Source organism: Hemicordylus capensis, chromosome 2 (assembly GCF_027244095.1).
Source record: "Hemicordylus capensis ecotype Gifberg chromosome 2, rHemCap1.1.pri, whole genome shotgun sequence".
Taxonomy (NCBI): domain Eukaryota; kingdom Metazoa; phylum Chordata; class Lepidosauria; order Squamata; family Cordylidae; genus Hemicordylus; species Hemicordylus capensis.
In genome coordinates, this window is record NC_069658.1 from 35,279,102 (window position 1) to 35,297,673 (window position 18,572).

General features: G+C 48.1%; 1 protein-coding gene and 2 long non-coding RNA genes across 4 annotated transcripts in view; 2 read left to right on the forward strand and 1 right to left on the reverse strand.

The window, feature by feature from the left end:
- The window catches only part of LOC128345871 (chondroitin sulfate proteoglycan 4-like), a 45,660-nt gene extending 43,884 nt beyond the window's left edge, over positions 1–1,776 (reverse strand). Inside the window, exon 1 of one of the 2 annotated variants that reach the window (XM_053298470.1) lies at positions 1,508–1,776. In XM_053298470.1, the coding sequence (XP_053154445.1) occupies positions 1,508–1,577 (70 nt within the window). In that variant the 5' untranslated portion in view covers positions 1,578–1,776. Of the gene's footprint in view, positions 1–943; positions 1,052–1,507 lie in introns of those variants that run through there. The other variant, XM_053298471.1, reaches the window with a different exon arrangement.
- Positions 1,229–6,139, forward strand: LOC128345872 (uncharacterized). Its single transcript, XR_008316677.1, has 2 exons — positions 1,229–1,715; positions 5,627–6,139. It is a non-coding gene; the product is annotated as an uncharacterized LOC128345872 (long non-coding RNA).
- Positions 6,140–8,593: 2,454 nt separating this feature from the next.
- Positions 8,594–13,376, forward strand: LOC128346879 (uncharacterized). Its single transcript, XR_008317260.1, has 2 exons — positions 8,594–8,744; positions 11,338–13,376. It is a non-coding gene; the product is annotated as an uncharacterized LOC128346879 (long non-coding RNA).
- The last annotated feature ends 5,196 nt before the right edge of the window (positions 13,377–18,572 follow it).

The window sequence follows — 18,572 nt, forward strand, 5'->3', positions numbered from 1 at the left end:
AAATCAGCCCCTTATTTTTTGCAGTTTGCACATGCGGCCCCTCTTGTCAGGGCACTACTGCCTGGGTCAATGGACTTTTGATTCAGCCTGGGCTTTGATTTCTGCCAGGTTCCACCAGGCCTTTCCTCTCAAACCTGTTTTCAAGGTAAGGACTCAGCCCTTGAGCAGGAAAAACAATATTCAAAAAGCTAACACCTCTAAACATGTGCAGAGTGTGTCCTCAACCCCCCTCCCAAGAACCTGGGATGAAGGGGCAAGGCTGGCAATGAAGGAATATGACTTTTATGGCCACACACTTTCATTAACCATGTATCCACCTCATTGAGCTGAGCCAAGAGAACCACTAGCACGGAAGTACTTTAAAGCCAAGCAAAATAACTCAATTGCAATTCACACCTCTTAGCTAACTTTGCTCGGGTCTGTACACTGTACACAGGTACAGTTATTCCCACTTATGTTGAATGCAGGTACAGCCATACATTTCCTATCTGTATCCTGCATTTCAGGGGGCCTGTACCCAGGTTCACTTTAACATCAATCCATCAATCTAATTTATTAAGGTCGGTGACTAGCCAGAATAAAGCATCAAAATATTAGAGCTTAACTTTTAGCATGAATGCAGGTGCAGTCATTCACGCAAACACATGTATCTGTGTACGGACATCTGTACACGCATACAGCATAATGTATATATAAAAATAAAATCTGCTTTTGCTGCTATGACTGGTTGCTCAACTTCCTTGTTTATAGATGATAAAACACTTTCGGGGCGGTTGCTCTATTTGGTCCCCACCTTCCTTCCACAAGGGCGGGCATGGACGCCACAACAATCAAAATGGCAACAACAATACCCCACAAAGACGAAGGATAGGAAAACAAAACAAAACCAAGCAAAACCACGACAAAACAAAAAAATGCCACCACCATCGACGCCTGGACCAACCAACCACAGGCATCACTGTTCCATAATATTTAAGTCGGCGAAGAGTTCAACAGAAGCTTTCCAAACGTTGCTAAACTGGCTTAGTGTGCCCCATTCTCCTGATCGCGCTCTTTTCTCTGGCAGCCAGAGCTGTCTGTGTGATCGCATTTAAACGTTAATACAAAAAAACAAAAAACAAACTTGCATTGCCTGCAGCGCCTACGTGCGGGGGGCTGACTGCTGCCAAGTTACAGCGGGGGCACCACGAGCCAGCGCCGCCGCCAAGCGAGACCACGCGCGGCATTTTTGCGCGTTGCAACCGGGACTGGCCAATCCCTTGCAGGGACGGCGGGACGGGCAAGAAGCCAGTGCCGAAGAAGGGAGGAGCCGAGCTGCGTGCAAGCCGCGAGCCCACGGCGGCGGGAGCGGCCCCTCGGCTGCAAGCTTGGAAAAGCGGCGCTCAGCCTTTCCCTTTCCCTCCCCGCCCCCAGGCACCGTAGCGGCCCCTCTGAGATGGGCCGGGGCGCGCTGGAGGGAAGAGGGTGGTGGTGCAGCCCCGTCCCCACGCGGATTTCCAAGCCCTACCTGCGAGCGCTTCTCGGCTAAGGGCGAGCAGGAGGAGCAGGGCGCTTCCCGCACCCCAGCCCGGGGCCATGCCGCCGCCGCCGCCTCCTCCCGGGAAGGAGAGCGGGCAGCGGACGCGCGGCCCCGGGGAGCGCAGCCTGCTCGCGGCGCCAGGAAGGGAGCTCCGCCCGCCGCCGACAGCTGCGCTGGTGCTGGCGTGCTTGCTCAGGTCAGGTTACACCGAGGGGCGAGGAAGGGGGCAGAGCAGGCCCGGCGGGCCTTTGGGCTGTGCGGCTCGGGACCCAGCCTCTCGCCGACCTTTGCTTGGAGGAACTGGTCCCAAGCCGTAAGATGGGGTATGCTTTGATTAGGACCAGCTCAGACGTCCCTCTCCTCTTTTTTAAGGAACGTGCCCCTCCAAACTACCTTGGAGCTGACCATGAATCCTAAATCAAACTTAATGTACATTAGCAGTCTCCCCACACACTGGGTATATTTGGCAATCCAGAGCAGACCAGTCATTTCAGTCCTGGGTCTCCACTCGAACTATGAAATGGTTAAGTTAAAACTGTTTCCACAAATTGGCATTTTTTCATGCACGGTACAATATAAGAACTGCACTGATATTTGGGGAGGGGCTTCTCTGGGGGACTACAGAGCCAGGGCACTCTATTTTCTGTGGTTTTGTTTGTTTGTTTAAGCACTGCCACAAATTCATGGAGTGAATAATCTTACATGTTCTCCAGAACTCTTTTTCAGGCTGAACCGTGAGCAAAAAAAAAAAAAAAGTGGGGGGTGTGTGTGAGAGAGAGAAAGTGAAGGATGTTGAAGCTCCAAAGCGCTGCAGTTTGTAACAGTATAAGTTAAGAGTGTAGGGTGTGTTAGGCAGCCATGTTTACTCTGCAGCAAACCCCACTGTTTTTGTTGGAGCCTAAATCCTGCTAACTGAAAGTGGTGATTCTTGTATTTAGCAGAGGGAGAGATTTGCAGCTGTCCCTATTAGGGGTGTGCACAAAGTGTTCAATCTTGAACCGGTAAACCATTTATTTCATGAACCGGGGCATGGTCTGGCTCCCGATCCGGGCCACGCAGCCCCCTTTGGGAGTTAGATCCAGGCAAGCACTGCATTCACAGCATGACCAGGAGTTGCTCTCCCTGCCTTTAAGGCCGCGTGACCCCTGTTCAGGAGCTAGATTGGGGCCATTCGCAGCGTGGCCAGAACCGGCTCTCTCTGAGGGAGATCCGATCCTGGCCGTGCTGCGAATGCAGCGCTGGCCATTTAACTCCCAAATCAGCCCAACCCACATCTGACGTCAGAGGCGGTGGGGGTGTCACTCTGTCACCCAATGGTGGCGGTGCCCTTGCACGGAGGCCAGGCCAGTTCAGGAACTGTGCCGCCGTCATGTGGGTGGACTGCTGGGGGAAGCACCAGACCAGGAAGCACTTTACAACTACTTCTAAAGGTGTCCTCTTGCTGCCCCCCCATCCCCATCCACCCTTTGCAAGCCTTCTCAATACCCTTTTGCTTGTAGCATAGCCACTCGAACTACTGAACTGGCTCCATCTGGACCGAACTGGCTGAACTGGACCGGCCAGCCAGTTCGACCCAACCGATTTGCAGACCAGTGGTTCAGTTCGAATTTGGTCCGAATTCAAACCAAACCTCTACCCCTAGTACCTATCCAACCCAGTACAACATCCTCCAGTGGTTGCTGGCAACTTACCTTATGTTTCTTTTTAGATTGTGAGCCCTTTTGAGTCAAAGAACCATTTATTTCTTTTTCTTTATAAACCGCTTTGAGAACTTTTTTAAAAAATTGAAAAGCAATTTATAAACACTCCTATGGCACATCATATTTATCTGCCACTTTTCAACAATACTTTTCAAAGCAGTTTACAGAGAAAATAAAAAATACAAATATGTCAACTATTTATATACTGTTTTTCAACAAAAGTCCCCAAAGAGCTCACAATCTTAAAAAAAGAAACATAAGATAGACACCAGCAACAGCCGCTAGAGGGATGCTGTGCTGGGTATGGATAAGGCTAGTTGCTCTCCCTCTGCTAAATAAAGAGAATCACCACTTTTAAAAAGGTGCCTCTTTGCTCAGTTAGGAGGTTCCCTGTTAAAATGGTTCCATGTCCCAAAAGGGCCCACATCTATATATCTATATAGATTTATATATTTGTTTATATTGGAATGTATAAGTTGTTTTGCTGCCCACAAAGGATCTGTACAGCAATACACAAATAAATCAATTAAAAATAGAGGAAGCATCAATACCAACACACAATACCATAAAGACAACTGCAAAGTCATTTAAGTTGAGCATCCTTGGCTTAGACCCACACTAGACAAGAAGTCTGTTCTCATAAGCAGCTTAACGCAGTAGGGATGTTCACGGAACCAGTTCAGTGTTCCTTTTCTGGAGCGCAAAACTGGTTCATTCTGCCGGCATCTGAACCAGTTTTAAGGGTGGGGGGGTCACTTGCAGCACTGGCAATGGCTAAGGTCTGCACAAGCACCATGATCTAAGAGAAGTTTATTGGTTAGGTTACATTGGTCAAAAGTTAAAACCGCATTCTAGTGCTATTAGGCTGCTATGGCCACGAGAGGGAGCTATTGGGTTGAAGAAAAAGAATTATAGCACTATACTTTTAAAGACAATGGTGGAAATGGTAAGGTAGGGTGCATCATACTAGCATATTTGGGGCAGGGCAGGGCAGTCTGTCTCTTTAAAGAACACGGAGTTTGTGCAATATCAGCCATGAATAACTCAATTATGTATAATACACACAGAGAGTGCTATATAAAGTGCTATGTAAAGTGTGCCGTCGAGTCAATTTCAATTCCTGGTGCCCACAGAGCCCTGTGGTTTTCTTTGGTAGAATAGAGGAGGGGTTTACCATTGCCATCTCCCTCGCAGTCTGAGATGATGCCTTTCAGCATCTTCCTATATCGCTGCTGCCCGATATAGTGTCAGCGGGAATTTGAACCGGTAACCTTCTGCTTTTTAGTCAAGCATTTTCCCCGCAGTACAATTATATGTACTTTTATAGAAAAGAGTGGTGTTGCCAATAGTGTTCTTTTGAGGCTCGTGGGGTGCACACACACACACATACACCCGAACCTTGCAAAGCTCCAGAATCATGGCTGAGTACCCTTCAGCAATATTACAGCCTACCTTCTCTGCATATTTGGGTCATTGGTAAAAGGCAAGTTTGGAAACATGCCGAAAGGGTGTTAAAAACAGCTTTGACCTTTGAAGTTGCCAATTGACAGACATTAAAAGCTATCTCCTGGGCAGGATGACTGTTAACGATATGGAGGCTGGTTTTAGGCAGGAAGTTCTTACTCTCTTCCTCATCAGGAAGAGGGTCAGTGACTGGCCTCGCTGAAGCAGGGCTGCTCAACTTTGACCCTCCTGCAGATGTTGGCCTACAATTCCCATAATTCCTGGTTATTGGCCACTGTGGCTGGGTATTATGGGAGCTGTAGTTCAAAAACAGCTGGAGGGCCTAAGTTGAGCAGGCCTGAATGTAGTGAAGGACTCCAGAGCTGCTGCAATGCAGCAACTTGCCACAGGGGGCAGCATCATATGGAGCCTCAGCTCAGACAGAACCTGACGAGTGGCAGAGTATGCTTTGTTTGCAGAAGGTCCCAGGTTCAATCTCTTCCATCACCAGCTGAAAGGATGAGCAGATGGGAAGGACCTCCATCTGAGACCCTATCGCCACAGTAGACAATCCTAGGCAAAATAGAACAGTGGTCTCACTCGGTAGAAGTGAGCTTCGTAAGTTTACATTTCTGTGGTGGAGCTTGTGAACTTCCAACACCTGGCGGCTACTTTTAGAAACAGAATGTTGAGCCGGGTGGATCTTTTGTGGCCGTTCTTATACCCTCTGGGTTGTGGCTCAGTGTGCAGACTGGAGTTTGTATGTTGATCTGGAGGATGGACTGGTAGGTGCTTATGAGAGGAACTGAGAGCAGGGTGGTTTCCAGACAGCAAGTTTTACGCCTCAAAAAAGTGTTGTAAACGGCAACATTTTGTGGTGCCAATTTAAAACCGTAGTTGAAATCCGTTGTCTCATACTACTGGCAGATACAGCCTTTTTTTTTTTTTTTTTTTTGCAACGCAGATACGATGTTATAGGACTGTAACACAGCAATAAGATCAGAAAGAAGGCATCGGAAATGTGAATGACACCTTGCTTACAATGCAGGGACTGCAATGTAATGACACAGGCAGTACGGAAGGACACTTATACGTTGTGACACTGGTAGCATACAATCTGGAAAGCGCCCTGGAACCCTTCGCCAATATACATACTCATATTTGAACATGGATGGACTTGAGAGTGTCTCTACTGACAAAGATTCACTCTGGTAGTCATATAGACCAGGAAGCAGCAGAACATGAATTTATCTGAAAGTCATTGTATTAGACAAGTATTAAATAGAGTCTATGGTTTCCTGTCACACTATAAGGATTAAATTTGATGCATTTTAACTCGCATCCTTTTAAGAATTTTAGGATATTTCCATGCTCGGATTTCAGCTGCCTGTTTTCTTGTGTTTCTCCAGTAACAACATCTGATGAAGTGGGTTGTCACGGAAGTTTATGTAAAATTAAAGCATTTTATAATCCTTTTTGTTGGTCTCTGAGTGCTACCTATTTCTTTACAAGTACTCCACAACATTTGACTAACGCTAATAAATATTAGATCATGCACTGTTTTTAAAAGACCCTTAAGACCTCCCTCTCCTTCTGTTCTCTTCCCTCTTTCTCTTTCCCTCTATCTCTCCTTTCTTTTCTCATCTCCGTCCAGCCAGCACTGGCTCAAGGAGGGAAGGTTGGTCTTGGGTGTAGCAACAGTGGCAGGGGGACAGAGAAAGATGTTTGTAAAATACAAAATGTTAAAAAACATTTTTAAAAAATTAAAAAGATTTTAAACAGTCACCTGTCACAGTTTGCTGCAGGCGCTCTTCCATTTGCCCACACACAGGGGATGTTCACACGACTGTGCAGGTGGGCAATTGGGCGGGTGGGGATGTGTGTGAAGGCAGGGTTCAACCTACCTTCCCCCAGATGATCAATGGTCACTTCTTCAGCATTCAAGCTGCACACCCACACAACCTGCAGTGCCAGGAGCAGCACGGATCACTATCTGTGCTGTTCCCAGCAGCGTGGATCAACAGAGGCCGTGACTGGTTTTCCCAGCCTCTGGATATCCCACAGGGCACCACATGGTGGCTTGGGTGATCCCTCCATCAGATAGGTTCTCTAGGCAGACAAGATAGTCTGCCTTGTGATTGCATGGGAGCATCCAAAGCCACCACTTTCAAAAGGAGGGGGGGGGATGATACACATACGCATGCTGGTTGCCACAGCACATGGAGTTTTTCCTCTTTTTTGTCCCTCTTGGGTGACAATGATGCAACTGCCCCCAAGCAATTGCAAGGCAGCCTAGCTTGAATGTGTCCCCATGCTCTTGCTGACCAGCCATCCTTAGCTATTGTTGCGAAGGTGGCAGCCAGACATGCAACTGGCAGCAGGATGGGGTGTGCTCCAACAGGGAGTAGCAGCCACGGAGTGTCCCCGGGGTTCACTTGTGGTCCTGCAGACACGTCAAACCAAGAATGTGAACACTCGCCCCACACTGCACATTCCAGGGGGTGGCAGGTACTACCCAGCTCCGTTGCCCCTTGCCCAGTCTAGTGGCAACGTGTCTCCCCACCTCCCACATCCTGATGTGCATCCCCTACTGGTGCAATTCTGTAGAATTCAGATGCACCAGCCACTGCAGCACAGGCTACACTGTGAATCTGCTACCCTTGGGGACTGTTCAGAAAGGGAATGGGCACTTGCCATTCAAGAGACCATTCAGTCACACCACACACTGTAAGGGGGACAGCTGTAAGGCTCCAAGAAGGGATGCTGTGAGGGGGTGCACAGGGACTCCCCTATGGCAGAATCCATTTGACCTGCTCCAGCTGTGTGCTTGCAGCTATAAGAAGCTGGGGACTGCATGGGGAGGCAGGCGTGAGTGGGTGTGGTTGATGATGGTTTTTCATTTATTATTTATTTATTATTAAAAAATTTATACCGCCCTTCCAAAATGCTCAGGGTGGTTTACATTAAAACACCATTAAAATCAATTAACAATTAAAACAGAAGTTATAAAACTGCATAAAATAATAAAATGTCATTAAAAACCCATTAAATAGCCAAAACAATTTAAAAACAAGTTTTAAAAAGCTGAGAAAGCTTGGTGTGGTGTATCGCCAGGCAGCTTTCTGTTGAAGGTGCTGGGGCTCCAAGAGCATGGAGGCTAGGGTGTTGCTCTGGGCTCAGGTGTCTATGGCTGCCATGCAGATTTGAGTGTGGCACCCTTTGTTTAAAAAAACTCGGTACAGTGGCTGGGTAGCTCTGCCATAAGCAACGTGGACTGGAGGGAAATGAGTGAGTTCTCACAATCACGCACATCTCCTACCTTGATTTTAACGGTTGTGTGAACCTGCCTACCATGTGCTTGTATAGTTCTTTCTAGAACCTGTTATCCAGAGCAATTTATGGTTCCTATGTGACATGCTATGCTATCACCCAGTCCTCCTCCTGCTGCTCTAATGTTTGTCTCTGCTCCCCCAATGAAAAATGTCTCATCATGTCACTGGCTCATCAAGAACAACATATTTTGCAAATCATGAAAATTTGTCCTCTTTTGATTATCTTTCAGAGATGCTATGAATAAAGGCTAATGAGTTCATTCATTCAGAGTGAAAGCAATGCTTTCTGCTTGAATTGTTTGGGGGAAGGCAGGGAAAGAGAGACCTTTTGTGGTGGCACATCCAAGCTGTGGAAATGCAGCTCCAAATGTGTGTTCCTGGTACCTTCCTTGCTATCCTTCATGTGCAAGTGAAGTCCAGCCTTTCTCTTTTGTCCTTATGGCTCTTGGTTTCTGAGCCTCTTTTCACCGTCTTTACTGTTTAATTGCATTAACTGCTTTTATCAGCTGCGTTGTCATGATTTTCTGATGCTTTTGTGGATTGTTATTCTTTTCATTGTTTTTTAAATTATTGGTTTAATTTTGTATTATAGGCCTGATTAAGGCTGTTGATGATAAGGCATCATCAAGCATCATCAAGCATCATCAAGCATCTTCTCAATTAAACAAGCTGTTCTAGTAAGAACTAATCTGCCTACTTTCCTTTCACAACTGGACAAAATTTGGTCCAAACCAGTTAGGCAGTTCACAGGTTAGTGCACTTGTGCCTCAAACGTTAACACATTCACCATCTTGAATCCGGGTGGGTGACATCATCACAAACTACGCCCTTGAGCCATCCCTATGCTATGCCAAATTGGGTCCAAATCAGTTCCCCCTTGCACCTCAATCGTTCACACGTCGCCGTCTTGAATTGGGGTGGATGTCATCACCCAACGTTTCTTTTTCCAGATATGATGTGAATGGTTGCCATTGTAAAAACCAACAAACAGACAATAAGGCCTTAAGTAATAGGGATGTGCAAGAACAGTTTGTGCAGTCCCTGGGGCAGCGCGTGGGGGGGTGCCTTTAAGCGAGCTGGTAAGGGCAGCGGAGGGCAGGCCAGTCCTGCCTTCCTCCTGTTGAAGCGACTGCTCACCATCACCCCCAGCAGGAGTTGTGCCCTGTGTGTCTCCTGAAAGGCAGGAACCGTGTGGCCACTCATACCCGGCTTATTCTGCCCAGTGTGTCCTTTGTCTGAAGGCAGAGCTTATAGAAGGGACAAAAGTCTGGACAGCTCTGCCCTGTGTGCTTGCACAAAGGGACGCTGCACAGAGGTGACACAGAGGTTCCCTGCGTGTTTATTAGGTACGGACACACCATGCGGGGAAGACACTTGGCAGGGCAGTTCTGCTCTGTGTGTTCCCCTAACTCGGTGCTAAGAGGAGAAGAAAACGTTGCAGCAAAACGCCCAGAGCAAAATAAAAACGGCTTCCACGACTGCATCTTTCTCGTTACCCTTTTGAGACTCAGGCGGCAGCTAACCCAGGCAGAGAGAAGCCCGAGCAAGCAGCAGCGCGCCCTTGGAGCAGAGCTGGCCCCAAGCGTCCCTCCCTGGCACAGGCTTTACTTACAGTGCAGGGCAGGTCTAGCGGGTTAAGAAGCTTCTCCTGCCGGCAGAAAGCTTCTTAACCTGCTCTCCTGTTAACCACGAAAAGGGAAAGACAGACGTTCAGGCACTTTCCAGTTCAGACTCTATTATGACAAGTGTGCATTTCTGTTTTAGTGTTTGCGAATTCAGGCAACTGCTATTATCTTCGCGGTGCTTTGCGAGCTGAAGTGGCTTACGACTTTCGCCCTGCAAAGTATTCCGTCGTCATCCCCACATAGCGGCTGCCGGGCTGGAAGAATGAGTTGTGACAACTCTTGCAGTGTAGCTGTAGGCTGAGGTGGGCATGAGTCTGAGTGGTTTATAACACCAACCTTCTACAGTCAGCACAACTGCTCCTTTTAGAAAACGGGCAGCAGGAGAACTCCCTGCTGTCCCTTTGCCTGCTCAAAAGCCAAGCAGGCTGTGGAGTCACCCACGGCACAAGCCCTCCTGCGCCTGGCAATACGACGCAGAGACACCAGTCCAGGGTAGGCGGACAGAGAGAAGCCAGAGCAAGCAGCAGCGCGCCCTTGGAGCAGAGTTGGCCCCATTACTGAGCACACATGGTTTGCAGAGGTTTTCAAAGCTTCTCCTGCCGGCAGAAAGCGGAAAGGCACAAAGAAAAGCAGAGGGAGGAGTTAGCCCAGAGCCGAGCGGGGAATGAAGCGGGCAGCAGGGAGATATCCTGCCGCCCGATTGCTCAATAAAATACGGCACCGTTGTTGGGAGGGGTAAGTAAAGCCCCCCCCCGTCTTTAATGGAACCCCCCAGCCCATCTTTCTGAACCGAACCACCCCGTGTCCGGACCGGTCCGGAGGCCTTTAGAATGGCCTCCGAACCGGTCCGTGCACATCCCTACTGTACTTAATATCTATTCGCTGAGTCCCCGCAATTGGGTGGGAGGTGGCTTTCTCATGCTGGACCTGAAGTATGTGCGCTGAGCCGTCCCCGGCTGGGGCTGGGGGCATTGCTTTCTCGCGCCAAGCTTTATGTATGTGTGCTGAGCTGCCCCTGGCTGGGCTCAGCCGGGGGTGTTGCTTTCTCGCACCGAGCTTCATGTATGTGCGCTGAGCCACCCCGGTTGGGGCTGGGAGTGTTGCTTTTTTGTGCCAGGCTTTACATCTGTGCGCTGAGCCGCCCCAGTGGGGAATGGGGGCGTTGCTTCCTCGTGCCGGGCTTCTCGTCTTTGCTCTGAGAAGCCCCTGATTTGGCCGGGGGGGCTGGCTGTCTCCAATCCTTGCTGCCTGACCTTGCACTTCATGCTCTGAGTGGTGTTGAGGAGGCATCTCCGACCTGCCCAGACCTCCCGCTTGGTCTGCCCTGCCCACGGAGAAGTGCGGCCTCCCTGACCTCTTCAAGCAGTGTGGTGGTGGTCTGAGCAGGCTCTGCTGGCTGAAGACACACGGTGAGTGGACTCTGGCCAGGCAGGGAGACACGTCCAGAAGCCTAAAGCTTTCAGGTCTCATTCTCCTTGAGTTGGGCTCTTGGATGAACAGCCCTGGTCGCCAAGAAGCCCTTCTGAAGGGGGTAAAGAGTAAAGCTCTCGAAGAAGCTTTTTCCATGCTTTAGAAGGCAAGGGGTTTAAAAAACAAGAAAAGTGTAGAAATTGGGGGTGAAGCAAATCGGGGCAGGCAGAAAACAAAAACAGGTAAGGACCGAGGGGGGTGGGCAGGGTAAAGATTCAGAATCTTTTTTGTTCTCCATGTTTTAATAGAAAATAGGAGAAGGATTGAAGGAAGAACTGCAGATCAAGGAGAAAGAACATCAGAAAGGTGCCACAGAAGCCCTGAAAAATAACTGGAGAAGACTCAATAAGAACATAAGAACAGCCCTGCTGGATCAGGCCCAAGGCCCATCTAGTCCAGCATCCTGTTTCGCACAGTGGCCCACCCGATACCGCTGGAAGCCACAGACAGGAGTTGAGGGCATGCCCTCTCTCCTGCCATTACTCCCCTGCAACTGGTACTCAGAGGCACCCTGCCTTTGAGGCTGGAGGTGGCCCACAGCCCTCCGACTAGTAGCCATTGATAGACCTCTCCTCCATGAAGTCATCCAAACCCCTCTTAAAGCCATCCAGGTTGTTGGCTGTCACCACATCCTGTGGCAGAGAGTTCCACAAGTGGATCATGTTTTGTGTGAAAAAGTACTTCCGTTTGTTGATCCTAGACCTCCTGGCAATCAATTTCATGGAGTGACCCCTGGTTCTAGTGTTGTGTGAGAGGAAAAAGAATCTCTCTCTCTCCACTTTCTCCACACCATGCATTACCTTATAGACCTTTATCATGTCTCCCCACAGTTGTCTTTTTTCTAAACTAAAAAGCCCCAGGTGTTGTAGTCTTGCTACAACAGTGTTGTAGTCTAAGAAGCAGGAGAGACAAAACTTGCAGGTGCCCCTCCTTGGGGCTGGCTGGCTGGTTTCATGCTTTTCTTCATGACTGAAGGCAATTCCATCACACAAAATATCCCCACATCGCTGTGAGGCAGCTGCAACCTGAAGACGGTGGTTGTCTCCAAAGGACTTGTGGCATCTAAACATTGGCAGAGCTCCATGAAGCTGCTTAGCCTGTCAGCTGGTGGGGGTTTCCAAAGAGCGGCATGCTTGAGGGGCAGTTTTCTGTCCGTTCAGTCTTCACGCCTGACCTCGTGTCTCTGCTACTTCCTGCTCTGAGAAGTCCCCAAGATACTTGGAGTGTGGTTTTCTTCATACCTGTGTTGATATCTCTGCTCTGGATTGCTCAGAGCAACCACTGAGATGAGCGCGGAGCCGCTGGCCTTGGTTGTGTCCAGGGTTTTATCCTGGATGGCTTCTCCGCCCCCCATTATTTCTGTATGCTGCTTGCAATATTGTTTAAATACAAACTTAAAATACGTTAAAAGCTAAAACATAAATAGCTGTTGCTTAGGATAACATCTAAAAGTATAGGATACCTGTAATATAAGACGTAGGATAAAATTTAACAGGATAGGATAAAATCTAAAAAGAATGAAATATTGTATTATAATATAAGAAATAAAATCTATTAATTAGGAAGGCTAATGGAAAATAGAATGAAGCATTATAGCAATAGCAATAGCACTTACATTTATATACCGCTCTATAGCCGGAGCTCTCTAAGCGGTTTACAATGATTTAGCATATTGCCCCCAACATTCTGGGTACTCATTTTACCGACCTCGGAAGGATGGAAGGCTGAGTCAACCTTGAGCCCCTGGTCAGGATTGAACTTGTAACCTTCTGGTTACAGGGCGGCAGTTTTACCACTGCTCTACCGGGGGCTCAAAGCAGATTAGATATTTTAGACCAACTAGTGTATTAAAATAATATTCAAAGCAGCATATGAAAATGATGAGAAAAAGCACATTGATACTAAAAGCCTCAAAGGCCAGAACACATGCAACTGATTGCTCCTAGGACCAGTCCCTCAGGTAGCTCTTAAGTGGCTCCTGGTCTCGTCCTGCTAGGATCCTACAGACTTCCCCATCTTGATCCGCGGGGGGGGGGGGGGGTTTGATGTAGAAATAAAGATCATTATTAATTGTCTTTGTATAGCTTTGCTTACTGACATGCTTATAGGATGCTGAAGATGGTATTTCTGTCAAGCACACAGAATTGATCCTTATTCCAAGTTGTCTTAATCTGTGTTTTATTGTAAATGGCCCAGAGACATGAGTCTTGGGTGGTATACAAATATGCTAAATAAAAAGTTGTCAATATTGTCTGCTAGAATTAAAGGTTGCCATAGTTTGTTGGAAGAGTTGTCGCATTCAAAAGTACTGTTGTCCTAGGCTAGAGTTGGTGCAGCTCTTGCTGCAGAAACTAAGGCCAAGATCCTGCTTCATGAGCAGCAAATGGCGATGAAATAAAGGCGAAGACAGTCTGGAGTGAGGGACATTTCCTTGGCAACAAAGGACATTTTTTAAAAATGCCACTGATGGGATGAATTGCAGACTGTTAGGAAAGAGACCTCCCCCCTGCCCAATGTGTTTAAATTGGGTTAAATGAAAGAGATTTTGGTTAAACTGTTGGGAATTCTCTCTGGTAGGAGAAACCCCTTTTCATTATAGCAGAGTGCACAAAGGCACAACACAGCAGAATTTAGTTAAGGCATGCGTGTATGCTGAGAGTAAAGTAACCTGGAGCCAGTTCATAGTTTCAAATCAATATATAAGGCATTTATTGGAGAACTCCATTCTAGAAAGGAAAGTGAGGAGTTAGGATCTCTAATCTGTCTATCTAGCTGGATGCAGAGGGATTCTGCATCTCTGCACACATGGTGCAGGGAGAGGAGCTTGCATGTTGCAAGGGAGAAGGAACAGGAAGAGAAGAGAGAGAGGGGAAGTGAGTGGCTGGAAGGAAGGAACTCCCTAAGATTAGCAATCTACATTCCAAAGGAATAGTGTCAGAGCAGTAGAGAAGGGATGACCAGTGTCTTGACGGGAGGGTAACTAGAGCGCAAACTCCTTCACTTCCAACACAAACAAGTTCAGTCTTAGTTTGCCCAGAGCACAAGAGGAATAGCCTAGACCATATAATTACAAATCTTCCTCCATTTTTCATTCTCTCTCCCTAGGGTAGATGATATCAGAGGTGCACCTAGGTAACTTTGGAGCCTGGAGCTAAAGGCCTTTGGAGTTTGGAGGGCCCCCCTTGCTGGAGGCCCCCCTCTACTGCTGCAAGTTACGCATCTTCCCCCCACCCCCCGCTCTATTTCTAGCAGGTGGATTTTTGAGGGGGAAAACAGCAACTGAACTCACAAGAGTATAAAACAGGTATATTTATGCAAATAGGCATGAGCAGAAATATTCCAGCACACAACATATTCCCATCCCACAGATTGCTTTCCCCACTCCCTCCTCTGTCTCTAAAGCACCCGCCACAGGTCACAATCGCACTCGTATTATGGGCCAGTGGCAATCACTCCACCCAGGACAGACTGAAGAGGATTTGAGGGCTGAAGAGGATTTGAGTGGGTGGAGGCCCTGGCATCTGGCCTCGAAGGCCAGGGTCAGAGTGCCACTGGGTGGAATTATGAAAGAGTAACATGCCAAGCAGAACGACGGGCCCTTTTCTTGGAATGTCTGCAGGGCCTTCTTTCCAAAGTTTGAAAGGTGACTGACTTCCCAGCTGCACAAGTTGCTTCTCATAGATGAAGTAACTGGTCCTTCTTCAAGGCATACTCTTCCATGCTTTGAGGGCCAAGGTCTAGTTATACCCGTATCTGATTGCTCTGTATCCCCACAAGTAAAATATTTGTCACAGGTTGCCACCTTCCAGACCTGGCCTGGAATCTCCAGGCAACTCTTGAAAGCAACCCTTGAGAATTTCATGATTTGTGCTAAATAATGTGTGTGTGTGTGTGTGTGTGTGTGTGTGTGTCCAGGAATAGCCTCTGTGCTGGAAACCCTATTCCCCCCTTGTGCTATTCTTTTGCTGACCATGCTATGGGGCTTCTCAGATGGGGGTCCCCAGATGTTTTTGGGAAGGTGAGAGTTGTAATCCATCAGCATCCAGGTACCCCAGTGCGAGAACCAGGTTCACTCCCTGGCAGCATCTTCAGGTAGAGCTGGGAAAGACACCTGCCTGGAACCCTGGAGAGTTGCTGCCAATCAGGGTCCATCAGAACAGCCTTGCTGGTTCAGGCACAACTTGGCCCATCTAGTCCAGCATCCTGTTTCCTCAGTGGCCCACCAGATGCCTCTGGGGAGCCCACAGGCAAGAGGGGAGGGCATGCCCTCTCCTGCTGTTGCTCCCTTGTAACTGGTATTGAGAGGGAGGTGGCCTATAGCCATCCAGACTAGTAGCCATTGATAGACCTGTTCTCCATGAATTCGTCTAAGCTTCTGAGGCCATCACCAAATCCCATGGCAGAGAATTCCATAGATTATGTGCCGTTTGAAAAAGTACTTCCTTTTGTTGGTCTTAAATTTCTTGACCTTCGGTTTCATGGGATGACCCCTGGTTCTAGTGTGAGAGAGGGAGAAGAATTTCTCTCTGTCCACCCTCTCTACTCCATGCATTGTAGACACCTCAATTATGTCTCCCCGTAGTCCCTCCTTTTCCAAAGTAAAGAGCCTCAGATGCTGGAGCCTTGCCTCATAAGGAAGCTGCTCCAGGCCCCTGGTCATCTAGGTTGCCCTCTTCTGTACTTTTTCCAGTTCGACAATGTCCTTAAGATATGGTGACCAGAACTGTAAGCAATACTCCAAGAGTGGCCACACCATAGTTTTGCATAAGGGCATTATAGTAGTAGCATTTTTCTTTTCAATCCCCTTCCTAATGATCCCTAGCATGGAATTGGCCTTTCTCACTGCTGCCGCACATTGAGTCGACACTTTCAAAAAGCTGTCCACTATGACCCCAAGATCCCTCTCCTGGTCAGTCACTGACAGCTCAGATCCCATCAGTGTATATGTGAAATTGGTTTGTGGGTTTTTTTTGCAGACTACTGAGCTAGTGGCACCAATCATCTGACTCAGTGCAAGACAGCTTCCCATGTTCATATGTAACCCGAAACCTTACATCAGAGGTTACATTGATTTAAGGTTTCAGGTTCATCCAGAATAGGGCTGCACAACTTTGGCCTTCCAGTGGTTGTTGGACCACAACTCCCATCATCCTCCGAGTGGCCAACTGGGGTGATGGGAATTGTAGTCCAACAATTGCTGAAGGGCCCAATTTCTGCAGCCTTGGTCTAGGATGACCACGTAACGCTTTCAGATTCTTTGTTCCTATGATGTGTATAATTAATTGCAGTGTATAAAATATATATACTTATCTCTCCCAGGCAAGATGTACGGCCAGTGCCACTCAGCTAGAGCCAGACATGGGTATTAAGCGATGATTAAGGGAGCCCATTTGTCAGAGAGGTGTGTGATTGATTTCAGAGCAAGCCCTAGATCTGCAAGTGGGATTCTTGCTGCCACATGACTCAGAGTAGTTGTCTGGAAAATCACAATTTAAAACAGTTTGCCAATCATTAAAAAACCCTGGAAGGCCAGACCAAACAGCTAGGTTTTAAGGGCTCTCCTGAAGGACAGTAACGATCTCAAATTACACATTTCTGCCTGGAGTGCATTCCACAGCCTAGGAGCAGCTACAGAGGAGGCCCACCTCTGAGCCACCACCAGACGAACTGGTGGCAACTGGAGACGGACCTCCTCAGATGACCTTAATGTGCGGTGGGGATCATGGAGGGAGCAGGGCCAGCAAGCTCCGGGCCTAAACCCCTTCTCACAACAAATAACAATTTCAAAACGGATTCAGCTTAGGCATGCTAGCTCAACCCCATTGAGGAGGAGGAACCTCCAGTTTGGAGGGAAAACCTCAACCGCGGATTGGCCTCCCTTGGATCCCAGAGCTGTCAATCGCTGGAAGAGTGGGAAAGCGGTCTCCCTTTTTGTATCACTATAAAATAGGGGACAAGAAGAACCTTTCCGTTTTCTCATCAGTACAGTCTTGAGTTGCCAGCAACTAGGCACCTTGTCACCAGTGGCAGCTGGAGGCTCCTGCAACTGGGTGAGAAGAAGAATCTAGGAACTTCCATACCAGGTGCAGGGGAGCAGCAGCAGCAGGAGAGAGGGCCTGCCCTCCCCTCTTGCCTGTGGACTCCCCAGTGGCATCTGGTGGGCCACTGTGTGCAACAGGATGCTGGGCTAGATGGGCCTACTTGGGCCTGATCCAGCAGAGCTGTTCTTAACCAAACTAAGTGGAGGGAAAGGTGAACAGGATGCATTAGCATCTATTTCTCTCTGTGCATCAGCTTTTTACCACTTTACATATGATTTTAACACACACTGAGTCACTCTCACTGTTCCCTCTAAGGCACATGCACGTGCTCACAAGAATTTTGATGTCTGTCCGCTTAGTTAATTTTAGACCTTGCTCAGATTCAGTCAAGAAGGCCCTATTGGAATGCACTAGCACAGGGATTCTCAACGTTGGGTTCCCAGATGTTAATGGACTTCAACTCCTATAATCCCCAACCAAAGGCCCCTGGGGCTGGGGATTATGGGAGTTGAAGTCCAATAACATCTGGGGACCCAACGTTGAGCGCACACACACACACACACACACACACACACACACACACACACTGTCTTGATATTGCTGCCTGGAACAAAATGCAGTTTGCACACAGATGAAAAAGGTTAGAGGGAATAGTGGTCACTCTCTTGGCACAAAGCACAAACAAGCAGAGTCAAAGTCAGGATGGCCAAGACACAATCTGAAGCACGGCTGACAAATTACTCAAGGGGTCAATGAAAGGGCACGTTACAAACCATCCAAGAGGGCTAAGAGTGAGCCAGGGAACAGCAGACCAGTCAGACTCACTTAAGTACCAGAAAATATGCTTTCTCAAAGCATCAGGCAGTCTTTGTGTGTACATATGATCATGAGCAAGATACCCAACAAGGTCAACTTAACGTTGGCTAGAAATCTGTGTATTTCACTTCATAGCACAGTAGTGGCCTAAACACACAACTGCCACATCCACCGAAAGCAGCCCTCACCCAACATTTGAAGAAGTATAGTCTTTTGTAACATGGACAGCCATCTCAAGGGGGCCATTAGCTGTCGTCTGGGAACTTGGCTCTTTGCTGGCACAGCAATGGACATCGTACTGCCAGGCCATTGAAAGAAGCTTATAGGGGTTCAGGTGGCAATAGAGAGAGCGGGGGGAGGCTTTGCAGAGGATCAGAAAAGCCCACCTCTTTAGTACTCTATATTCAAGGACAACATTAGCAATGCACCAGTTATATTGATGGGTCGCCCAGGGTCACCCAGTGGTTTCATGGCTGAATGGGGATTTCAATCCAGGTCTCCCCAGTCCTTGTCCAACGCTCCAACCACTACACAACCCTGGCTCACATTAGAATGTCGGAAGAGTAGCAAGACCTGAATGGAGCAGAAGCAACCACAGGAGCCTTGAGTACTGCAGGGCTGCCAGC